Source organism: Galeopterus variegatus, unplaced genomic scaffold (genome assembly GCF_000696425.1).
Source record: "Galeopterus variegatus unplaced genomic scaffold, G_variegatus-3.0.2 Scaffold4039, whole genome shotgun sequence".
Classification (NCBI taxonomy): Eukaryota; Metazoa; Chordata; class Mammalia; order Dermoptera; family Cynocephalidae; genus Galeopterus; species Galeopterus variegatus.
Window position 1 is genome coordinate 32386 of NW_007730150.1, and position 12482 is coordinate 44867.

A 12482-nucleotide genomic window follows, 5' to 3' on the forward strand; every position below is an offset into this window, starting at 1 on the left:
GTGGTCCTTGGTATTATGAGTGGTTTTCAATGCAGACCTGGGCATAGACCTTCTGCATTAGCTGACGTTCTTTGATGCTGCTCTGACAGGGGCAGGGTGGCTGACACCTTGTCACTGCCAGGTGGAGGTAGAAGTCCAAGTTCCCCACTCGGCCTCTGTTGACACCTCCGTTGAGGTGTCACTCCTCATTATTGGTGGGGGGTTAGGTATTCTGGCTCCCACATGGTCTTCTCTGACACCGTGGTGGGGGTGCCTTAGTACCACTGGGCAGTGGTGAAGTGTGACTCTCCACTGACCTTCTCTGAAACCACCCCAGCAGGGAGTGAGAGGGACCCCTTATTACTGCTGGGTGGGAGTGGAGGTCAGGCTCCCACGTGGTCTCCACTGACACCAGGAAGAGGGTGCCTCGCTACTGGCTGGTGGGAACAAAAGTCCTGGCTCTCTACTTGACCTTCCCTGACACCACCTTGGACAGGATTTGGGGAGTGTCTTGTAGTCTGGTGAGGGTGGAAATCTAGGCTCCCCACTTGACTTTCACTGGCAGGGTGGGCACACAATTTTTTCTCTAGTATTTGGCTGGAGTAGAGCAGCTGTTGTCTGCAAGTTTTCTGCCTTGTTGGGCTCCCTCTGGTCCTTTGGCTGGAGAGAGCAGGCTTTCGTTGAGATTTTTNTGCCTTGTTGGGCTCCCTCTGGTCCTTTGGCTGGAGAGAGCAGGCTTTCGTTGAGATTTTTCTTTTTGTGTGCATTCTGCTATCAGGATTTTTTCCAGATCTGGAAAAAAGGACTACTTAAGGAAAGCATTAAGTAGATAAAAATTTGGCCTATGAAATTTATTTACTTGATCTTTTTCTTTAGATCAACTCACTTTCCCTTAAATTCATTAAGAAAGGAAACGCTATATTACTACCATAAACAAAAAGTCTGCTTCACTTGCCATGAATGGAAGGTATGTATTGAAATAGATGCGTGACCACACAACCCCAGAGGCACACTCAGGCTGCACTGGCCTTACCGGAATCCCCCCCACCTCCACCTTTTCCAGGTGTTCCAGCAACGAGGGGCTCCTTGCTCACAAGGCACCTGGCCTGCTGCACCAGGGAGGGACCACTGGAAAGGATGACTCACTGTTGGCATGGATTGAGGCAGAGAGCTTACTGCTGGTGTCCCCAGAAAGTGACAGTAATTCCACATTCTGTTGCTTCCGAGACACAGCTTTTTTCACATTTTAGCCTTTCTCAGTTTGAAGTGGGTCTTAAAATGGATGGGTACATTTGATGAGGTGAGGGTTTTTTTTCTCTTCCTAAAAGCTGCCATTAATTTTATGACATTTGAGAGTCTAAAAAAAGAGTGATTAGCTTCTTTTCTATTTTCAAATAGGAAATTGCTATTTTAGGGGTTTAAAAAATGGACANGATGAGGTGAGGGTTTTTTTTCTCTTCCTAAAAGCTGCCATTAATTTTATGACATTTGAGAGTCTAAAAAAAGAGTGATTAGCTTCTTTTCTATTTTCAAATAGGAAATTGCTATTTTAGGGGTTTAAAAAATGGACAAATATCAGCACTTACCTTTGGTTCAGCTTAATAGTATATTGTGATGTGTTATATTTTTTAGCCCTCACAGCAACCTTGTTAAGCAGGTGTTTTTAATCCACTTAGGAAGAGAACATGAGGCCTAGAGAAGCTGAGTAGCTTTCCCAAGGTCACAGAGCTAGTGAGCCAGGAGCCAGGAGCCAGGACTGGGACCCAGCTCCATCTGACCCCTCTGTCCATATTTTTACCACCAAGTAAAAGCCCAGCCTGAGCCGCCTATAAAGGGCATTGGGATTAATCCTAGTGCTCCTTTCAGAAGGACAGAAGCAGCCAGGAGCCAGGACTGGGACCCAGCTCCATCTGACCCCTCTGTCCATATTTTTACCATCAAGTAAAAGCCCAGCCTGAGCCGCCTATAAAGGGCATTGGGATTAATCCTAGTGCTCCTTTCAGAAGGACAGAAGGTATTTCTGCATCTCTTTAGGTGAGGGGTGAAGGGTCAAAGGAGGTGAGGAAAGATGTCAGCCCCCAAATCCACGGGAGTCCATCTCAGGAGAGTCTCCCGGTAACTGTGGTATTAAGAGTTTTGCTTCATTCCCCTTTAGTTCTGTGTGGCCACACAGTTCCAAGTCCAGAGGACCCAAGTTCATTCCGTGCATACACCCAGCCCTTTCCATGAGAGACCTGAATGTCAGGCATCCAGCATGGTAACCGTGGTATTAAGAGTTTTGCTTCATTCCCCTTTAGTTCTGTGTGGTCACACAGTTCCAAGTCCAGAGGACCCAAGTTCATTCCGTGCATACACCCAGCCCTTTCCATGAGAGACCTGAATGTCAGGCATCCAGCAGCATGCCCATGACCACCACTAACCAGTGCTGATTCTCAGGCCTGACCAGACCCCCCACTCCCCTGCCCCCAGCACACCCCAGCCTCCCAGGGCAGACCCTGCATGCAGAGACTGGCCCACTGCCCTGTGATGTGAGACTGGTGCTGCCTTTGGCTTACAAACATTGTGCTTAAATGTGCCGCTCAGAGAAGAACAGGGCATCTCTCCCAGCACAACCCCGCCCCTGCCTCTAGAACAGAGTGAGCCTCAAGTATGCTGTCTTCAGGCTTTGGTCCAGAACTAACCAAACTGATAGGATGACCCATTTCACTGCCCCAGCCTGACCATCTAACCCAAAGAGTCTCAGCCCACCACAGTAGTTACGTGATCCTAATGACGGCCACCTTCTCATGCCCAGAGGAACCCTCTGGAGTCCCGACTCACTCCAGGTGCCAGGTAACCAGAGTGAATTCCTCTAATGACCCCATTGCTGGGATGAGGAGCACTGGAGAGGGCACAGAGCAGACACCTCGACAAACACTTATGAGTTCAAGGATATGGGAGATCTCGGAAAAAGAAGCAACCAGAAAGCCTTGGAAAAGGCAGCGTCTTTGGTGCTGACGCTGGGCAGAACACCATAGTCACTTTGCAGTGTTCGGCTCTCAGGGCCTAGCCGGTACCTGGCATCTCGTAGATGCTCAACAAATACTTGAAGAATGAATTAATGAATAGATGGACATGAAGCTTAGTTTGTGGGGAGAATTTTACATTCTCTAAACATTTGGGGGATGAATGAATAAAACGTAGGCTACTGCTGGTGTCCACTTCAAGACTCGACCCTCTCTTGTGCCCTTTCTCTCCTGGACTTCTAGCTCTTTGATCATAATTATCATATTTCCTTGTTGGGCAGATTTTTAAAATAGACTTCATTTTGTAGAAGTTTTAGATTTAGAGAAAAATTGACAAGATAGTGCAGAGAGTTCCCACTTTTCTCTGTGATTAACAGCTGACATGAGTGTGGCATGTTTGTCCTGATTGATGAACCAACGTTGATACAGTAGTAGCTAAATTCCATACTTTATTCAGATTTCCTTCATTTTTACCTGGTGTCTTTTTCTGCTCCGGGATCCCATCCAGAATCCCACATGACATTTAGTAGCCAGGTCTCCTTAGGCTCCTCTCAACTGAGCCTTTCCTTGTTTTTTGATGACCCTGAAAGTCTGAGAAGTACCGGCCAAGCATTTTGTAGGATGGCCCCTCTAGTGGATTATGTCTGCTGTTTTTCTCAGATTGGTCTGGGGTTACGGATTTTGGGGAGGAAGACCACAGAGGTAAAGGGCTGTTTTCATCACCCCTTATCAAGGGTACATTCCGTCAGTGTGAGTTACCACTGTTGATGCTGACCGTGGTCACCTGGCTGAGGTCGTATTTGTCAGTATTCTCTGCTGTAATCTTACTTTTTCCCCCACTTTTCATACCGTATTTTTTGGAATGAAGTCAGCGTGAGCAACTCTCACTTAAGGAGTGGGGTGTTTTGCCTCCCCCAGATCATTGTTAAGTATTTATAAATACATGTAGAATTGAATTAAATGACCACCACCACCAAAAAAAAAAGCCTTACAGAAGGGTCTACAGGCGGCTCAGGCCTCTCTGCAGGGCCACCAGAGTCCAGGAAATGGATTTTCATTACTTCGCTCAGAGTTGATTAAGCAAGAGCTGACTCACCAGCAAGGCTCACAGGACAAACCCTGGTGCAGATGAGAGAGACCAGTAACGTTTGCACAAAGCGTTTTTGCAGATAACAGGTCTCATCTTTTTATGATCAGCAAGTACTTATCGAGCATTCACAATGGGGTCACAGAGATGATGACATCTGGTCCAACTAAGTCCACCTTAGATGAACTGCATTAGTTTTCTAATGTATTAGTTTTCTGTTGCTGCAGTAACAAATTACTGCAGCTTAGCGGCTCAAGACAGCACTGTTCATTATCTCGTGGTTTCTGTGGGCCAGAAGTCCAGGCACAGTGTGGCTCAGCTGGGTTCTCTGCTTAGGGTCTCAAGGGCAAAAGCAAGTTGTCAACAGGATCGCGTTCCTTTCTGGAGGCTCTGGGGAGCAACTGCTTTCAGGCTCATTCAGGTTTGGGGTAGAATTCAGTTCCTTGCTGGCTGTTGGCTGGGGGTCACACTCCACTCCTAGTGTGCTGCCTGCATCCCTCTTAAGCTTGCCACATGGCCCCCCATCTTCAAGCCAGCAGCAGAACACCAAGTCCTTCTCAGGCTTTGGCTTCCTCTTCTCCCACTCCCTCTGAAGTCCCCTTCTGACTCTGCTTTTAAGGGCTTGTGGGATTACACTGGACTCACATAATAATCCAGGACGATCTCCCTAGTTTCAGGTCAATTAATCAGTAACTGCTATGGTGTGAATGTTTGTGTCCCCCCCAAAACTCATATGTTGAAACTTAACCCCCAAGGTGATAATACTAGGAAGTGGGGCCTTTGGGAGGAAACTAGGTCATAAGGGTGGATCCCATATAAAAGAGACTCCAGAGAGCTGCCTGGCCCTTCCTCCATTGAGGACAGAGCTAGAAAGTGACATTTATTAAAAAATGGGTCCTCATCAGACACTGAATCTGTCAGCGCCTTGATCTTGGACTTCCCAGCCTCCAGAACTGTGAGAAATAAATTTCTATTGTCTGTAAGTCATCCAGTTTATGGCATTTTGTTATAGCCATCCGAATGGGCTAAGATAGCAGCCTAATTACTCCTGCTAAGTCCCTTTTGCCATGTAAGGTAACAAGTTTATGGGTCTGGGGTATCTCATGATATTCACGGTTGCAGGGATTAGGGCATGCGATCTTCCAGGGGGTCTTATTATTCGTGCTTCTCCATCACGAATGTGCATAGGAATCACCTGCAGATTCTGGCTCAGTGGGCCTGGGGTGGAGTGTGCATTGCTCCCAGGCTCGCAGGCGATGCTGCTGCTGCTTGTCTATGGAGCACATCTGAGTGGCAAGGCTTTAGGCTAGAGGAAACACATTTCAGCCAACAGCCCAGGTCAAACCTGAGAGAGAATTCCCATAAATGAAACCTGTGGTTCTTAAGGGAGCATCAGCATCACCAGAAAACTTGTGAACATATAGATTCCTGGTCCCCACCTCCACAGTTTCTGAGTCAGAAGGTCTGGGATGAGACCCAAGAATCTGCATTTCTAACAAGCTCCCAGGTGATGCTGATGTTGCTGGTCCGAGGACCACACTTTGAGAGCCACTGCATTAAGCCATGTGAGTGTTAGGTGAGAGGAGCCTTTAACCCCTTTGGTATAGGCATCTTCTTTGAAAGTAGAGTCCCTTTTTCCTTCCAATATGACAGCACCTCTGTAAATCATGTCTAAGATGACATTGTGTCCTCTGTGATCTATCCACTTAATCAAAGGGTTTGGATTTTCTTTTCATATGCCTAGCTGTATCCTTCTGCCTTGGGAGAACAATGAAGTACGTTTAAGAACAACTCGAATCATTGACATCACTAGTGGTCCCAAACCTGTCTTTTAAAACCCAAAGTAGTATTCATTATTTTTATTACAAAAGTAATGCTTGTTTGTTGTACAAAATATAAATAAAAAGAGAAAACATCATAATCTAACCCCAAAGTAACTACTCTATTCTAGACCTTTTATTATGCATGTCTCTCAATCCGAATATATTTGTTGAGTTTTATTTTCAAAAGGACATGTTACAAACTATGTTGTAACCTACTTTTCATACTTAACCTATTGTAAATATGTTTCTATCTAACTCCCTTTACCCAGTAAAAAGCAACAAAATGCTGTGGGCCCTGTCTTTCCCCAGTGCACCTGCAGCTGGAGGTCGGTTAATGAACAGAAATGTGTCCAAAGTGGGAAGAGGCAAAACGTGAAGGATGAGGGTCAGTCAGAAACCGGCCCCTTCGTCCTTGAGCCATCAAGGTCAGCTGTAGTTTTAGAGAAAGTGATTTAGCTGAGCACTCCCGGATCCGGAAGTGCCTCAGCACCAGAATCAGATTCCTAAGAAAGCTGAATCAGGCACATTGTCTTGGTAATAGAGAGCACAGTCACAGGATCCGGGGGGCTTCCTGCGGCTAATGTCAGGATAATTAGCTGCTTCCAGAATTTTAGAGTGTTGATAAAGATGGGTTTGGGGTAAAAAAACTTGTTTTTCATTCTACAAGCTGAAAAATCTGCTTAGTAAATCTGGATAGTAAGTAATGTCAGGATAATTAGCTGCTTCCAGAATTTTAGAGTGTTGATAAAGATGGGTTTGGGGTAAAAAAAACTTGTTTTTCATTCTACAAGCTGAAAAATCTGCTTAGTAAATCTGGATAGTAAGTGATTAGGGCAAGACAGAAAAATTTAAGGACAAATGTCTTCAGCTTTCACTGGTGAACCCACTAGAAATAAACAGTGGACAAACAGCAAGAAAACCCAGGCCTGCTAGGGTAAAGTGAATATGTACCATCCAGAGAATATTTCTTGGAACCTGCAGCAAATCTGTGGGCCCCTCTCCCCTGGGAGGGTGTGCACATTCCCATGGTGATGGCCCCCAATAACGCAGCTCCTCTTTCTTTTCCGCAGAACGAGGTGATCAGCCAGCAGCTGTGTGTCATCTTCACGCACTGCTACGGGCCCTACCCCATCCCCAAGCTCACGGAGATCAAACGGAAACAGACCTCACGCCTGGGTGAGTGGTTGCCCAGGCCTGTGTGGGCTGTGGCTTTGTGATTTAAGGACAGGGAGCAAGCAGGTGCCAGAGAAAAAGGGTGGGTGTTTTCAAAGGCAAACAGGAGATGGATACGGGAGTCAGGACGATAGAGATCAGAACATCTCCTTTATCGTGGGATAAAACTGCTTGGAGAACATACTTTGGGAATGTGGACAAGGACACTTGTCAATATCTCATCCCTCGAGTAAGTGGACTTTCTCCTGCAGTCACAGACAGTGGGGACTGCCCAAGGCCTCCTGATCCCATGCACAGGTGGATTCTGAAAGAAGGTCAAGCTGTGCATGGCACCTCTTTCCCCAAACTCTCCCCTCTGAGAAGTCCCTCCTCCTCCTCCCTGCAGAGGAAGGAGCAGGGGACAGTGAGGGGCCAGCCATATTCCCCTAAAGGAAGCCCTTCTACAAAGAACCAGGAGAAGAGGGGAACAAAGGCCCCTTACACACACCCACAAAACCATAAGGGGGACTCACCTGAGCCAAGGAGGCTGGGTGCTCTGAAGTGAGCATGAGAGTAACAGCAGTCACTTTCTCTTCTTCCTCGAGACTTGCACTGAGCCGACGGTAGCCATGCACTTGACCTATCCTATCTCAAGTCATCTTTGGCCACCCCCATAGGCAGGCACTGGACTCATCCCATGTTATGGCTGTGATATCAGTACAGGGTGGAGCTGGAACTGGAACCCAGGTCTGCCCAAAGCTGGAATTCAATCATCCTGCAGGCCTAGCTTCTGAGATTTTCCATGAGAAAGCTTTCCATCAGGCACCAGGTTCATTCAGAGGATCCTGGGGCTGCTGCACCCTGCTTGATCAGCCTAGAGAAAAAGCAAAGAAATACCCTGCTGCTTTGAGGCCTGAAACCTGAGCCTTCTGTTGCAAAGGCCTATCTTCTTGCTGCCCGGGGAGTTATAAAATATTAAAGATAAAGGATTCCTTTTCCTATAAAGATTGGGGAACATTTGAGATATGGAAGCATCTGAAAATCCTACCCTTTAGCAAAACCACTAATTTGAAAGGGGGGAGCCAGTTTAAGTTAGTAAAAGGCTAAATTCATGGAACTGTTTTAAAGTATTTTATTTCCTGTCATGAATAACTTATCGATTTAAATGAGATGCAACTTTTTGCTAAAATGAAAAATTTAGCAGCTGAGTCAATGGTTGTTTATCTTTACATCCACGCATGTGGGAAAACTGAGATGTACCAAAGTCACAAATATTTCCACCTTGTAGAAAACAGGCATTGAATTGCCCAGTTGGTTCAGTTGGTTAGAGTGTGGCTTTGTAACACCAAAGTTGAGGGTTCAGATCCCCCTACCAGTCAGCTGCCAAACAACAACAAAAAAAACGAAAGTAGGTGTTAATCAAAATATTATCAGAACAATAAATTATAAAGCTCAATCAAATTAATAGATGTTAGAGATTGAGGGTTACATTCCCAGGACATAGCAGTAATTTCTGACATCTGGGTGCTAAGTCACCCCAATTAGAGTGGACATTTATAAGGGCTGTTGCAAAGACACAGCATAAAATCTGCTTTCCTGTAGCTACAGGAGAGGAGGGAACATTTTCTCCTCCTGAATTTGCTGAGATTTCTTTCACCAGCAATGAAAAAGCGCCTGGTTTTCAGGCCAAGCATTAGAATTCCAATTTGTTAACAGTCCTCCAGGCTAAAAGGGGATCGATGTCCTCAGCAGGCTCCTAGAACAAGATTCTGAAGCAAGAGTCAAGGCAAGGCATTCTTTCATTCTTTCAAAACATATTAATTGAGCATCTACTATAATGGTGATGTTTACTGAGGGGTACTCATGTGTCAGCCATGCTGCTAAATGCTTTACATAAATTCATTTAATCCTCACTATTACTCTATGATGTAGGAGTACAATAGATATTACCATCCATTTTACAGAAGGGGAAACTGAGGCATAGAGAGGTTAAATAACTTGCCCAAGGTCACACAGCTGAGACTTCTGCTTCAGAGCACACTCTCTTCATATTTTCCACCACCTTTCTGTGCTAGACACAGAAGAAAGGTGAAGGGCAGAGTAAAAAGGTGAGGATACGCAGGGCCAGCCTGTGGCTCACTCGGGAGAGTGCAGTGCTGATAACACCAAGGCCACGGGTTCGCATCCCTATATAGGGGTGGCCAGTTAGCTCACTTCGGAGAGTGTGGTGCTGACAACACCAAGACAAGGGTTGAGATCCCCTTACCGGTCATCTTTGAAAAAAAAATAAAAAGGTGAGGATACACTGTAATGTGATGAGGCTGTAACGGGGATAGGACAGACGCCGTGGGAGCACGGCAGGGGGCGCTCGCTCCGCCTGGGGAGGGCCGGGGAACCGGGCAGGGCTTACTGAGGCAGGATGTCTGTGCTGAAACTTGAAGACCATGTAGGGGCTGGAAAAGTGTTCTTGGCAGAAGGAACCACAAGTGCGGAGGTCCAGAGGTGAGGGAGCATGTAGCACCCACAGGGAACTGACGCAGCCACGTGTGGCTCAGGCACACGCACAGTTTGACAGGGGGTGTGACTAGGGAGAGGCCAGAGAAGGCTCAAGAGCCCAATCCCAGGCGGCCTTGTTAAGAAGTTTGGACTCTATCCTGGGAGCACGGGGGAGCACGGGGGAGCTATCGAAAGGTACATAGCAGAGGACGGGTGTGATTAGATCTGGCTTTAGGAAGGCTGGCTCCAGAGTGAGGTGGACCGTCAGACGGGGGGGCCCAGAGTGCAGGCAGGGAGGCCAGCAGAGGCTCCTGCGGTTCCCAGAAAGAGATGGCGTGGCCCAAGCGAGGGTCCTGGCAGAGGGGGTGGAGGGAAATGAGGGATTCGAGAAACACGGAGGGGGAAGAACTGAGAGGTGTTTGTGGTGGACAGGGTGTGGGTGACCCCAGGAGAGGAAGCCATCCTGTTGCCTTTGGATCCCTGCCTTGGGAACTGGTTGGCAATGTTCGCAGGAATGAGAGGCACTGGGCATGAGCATTTTGTGGGAAGAATCTCTTTCTACATGAGCTAAGGATGCGGTGGGTCCACAGACTCGAGAACCTGGGTGTGGACACCCCAGACAGGTCATCTTAAAGGTTAGCTAAGAGGGTGGGTGACCTAATAGCCCCACCAGAGGTTAGAGCCTGTGCTTCTTGCCTGGGTGGGGACTGACTCAGTGGCTGAGCGGCAGGGTCTGGAGGACAGCGGGTGCTGCGGATAGTCCTAACAAGGCAGAAGTGCTGATCTGAGGACAGACCAGCATCTTCAGGAGCCGCAGGTCTAAGTGGTTGCAATGACAGACAAGTTGGAGGATCCTAGTGTTTAACAATGCAGGCCACTGAATCAGAATACCTGAGTTCAAATCCTGGCCTCTCCACCCATAGTAGCTTAAATAAGTCACTGTAACTTCTGTGTGCCTCAGTTTCCTCAGCTGCATGACAGGGATAGACACTGTGGTCCCTGCCAGCTTCCACAGTGCCTGACATATCATAAGAGCTCAGTATTACTTAAATTGTCTTTGTTGTTATTGGAGGTGAGGGCAGGGGACTGGCTCATTTGCCTCCAACCCTGGGAGAGAAGGGTTTGGATTTCGGATCACCTGGAGCACAGTGGCAGGGGGCAGCTCTGCTAAACCACTTCCATCAGGCAGGGAAGGCATTGAGCCTCGAGAAAGAGTGAAGGCAGGTGAGTGACGTTCTTAGAAACAAGCTGGGCAGATGTTACCTCTCACACCTGAAAGTCATCTGAACTCTAGCTATGGGTGAGTCTTCCATGGGGTAATATTACTGAACCATAAATAAACTATGAGGATTTCCTGTGAAAACTGAATTTTAGTGACTTGAGTGTTCCTCTGATCAATTCTGTCTCCTGTTTGGTTACTGTCTCATCAATGAGTATTTTATCATCATGGTTTTCCTGTCGGCTCTTCTGTGCACTTTCTACAAGAGAAACCCAAATTTCACACTTCTTTTTGTTAAAGCTACCCATTTTCCCTTTCCTATTCTAGATCCTCATTTTCTTAACAATAAAGAAATGTCTGATGTTACCTTTCTGGTGGAAGGAAGACCATTTTATGCTCACAAAGTGCTGTTATTTACAGCCTCTCCAAGGTATGTATCATCAGTTTTGAAAGCAACTGAATTGTGACTGTGGCTATTGCTGTTACTAATTTTCTAAGTTCCATTTTGGCGGTATCTTCATGACACTGGCAGATTATCTTGTCAAAATCAAGGATTCAAGAGCACAGGGCAGCCACTAGCATAAACAGCCTAGAACGCAAGGCATTCTTTCCTCTGGGCAGAGAGCGCCCTGCACCAAGGGCAGAGCTTTGTGAGCAGAGCATGGATTGGATTTTTGGCTCCCTCAACCAGGTGCCCTTGTGCAGTGAACAACCTGAGACCCCATACACGGCAGCCTTGAGAGGCCCACTCTCCAAATGTCAGGGAACAGACTTTGACATAAGCCACGAAATGCACAGGTCCTGACCTTCCTTTTCCCTAACTCTGGAGTTAACAGACAACAGCAGCAATAGGAAGAAATTGCTCACCCTGCCTGCTAGCTCTGCTACTGACCTTTCTCCTCCTTCCAATTTGAGTTGAGATTAGGTTGGCAATTTAGAAGCATATTATCTGAGGACCCTAACAGGGAGCAGTGAGGCTGGGCAGAGGAGAATGATGCTGAATTGAGGAGGAGGCAGTCCCGCTGGGTGGTGAGCAGAGAGAGCCTGATTTGGGTAAGGCCACTGGGAACCCAGAAATGGAGCCGTCTCCCAGGAAGTTTCCTAGGTGACTGTGTGTGACCAGCACTTCCTAGGTTCCTGAAGGCATCCCAGCATCTCCAGTGCCTCCCCTCCCAAAACCAAATACACACCCTGGATGTCTGCTCTGTCGGCACAAGGAAGATACACTCTCTCCCTTGCATATGTCTCAGTTGTGACGCCATTGACAGACCAGATCGATATGGTTAATTTCTTGGTTTTGACAAAGGTTCCATGGCTATGTGAGATGTTAACATTGAGGAAAACTGGGTGAAGGGTAAACAGGAACTCTCTGCACTATCTTTGCAACTCTTCTGTAAGTCTTTAATTTCAAAATTAAACGTTTAATTAAAAAAAAAAAAGATATATCTTAGCTTATTCCTTGTATTGAGTATCAGTATGTTCCATTGATAGGGGTCTCTTCCCCAAGGAGCTTATAGTGTAGTCAATGGGCAGAAAAGTGCATTGAAAACCCAACACAGAAGGTCGCTCATAGGGAGACCATTAACTAGTCAACAAATATGCAAATTGATTTAATACCTGAGATGTGTCAGGTTCGGACTGGGACAGGCTATCAAGATGCAGCAATGATGGAAACGACTAGAGTCCCTGCCCTCGTGGAGCACAACTTGTGGGGGGGGGGG

General features: G+C 46.9%; 1 protein-coding gene across 2 annotated transcripts in view; it reads left to right on the forward strand.

The window, feature by feature from the left end:
• The window catches only part of BTBD11 (BTB (POZ) domain containing 11), a 44035-nt gene that overhangs the window by 17207 nt on the left and 14346 nt on the right, over positions 1-12482 (forward strand). For both annotated transcript variants that reach the window (XM_008586592.1, XM_008586593.1), the window contains 2 exons: positions 6965-7070; positions 11089-11191. In XM_008586592.1, coding sequence (XP_008584814.1) covers positions 6965-7070; positions 11089-11191 — 209 coding nt within the window. The remainder of the gene's footprint in view (positions 1-6964; positions 7071-11088; positions 11192-12482) is intronic.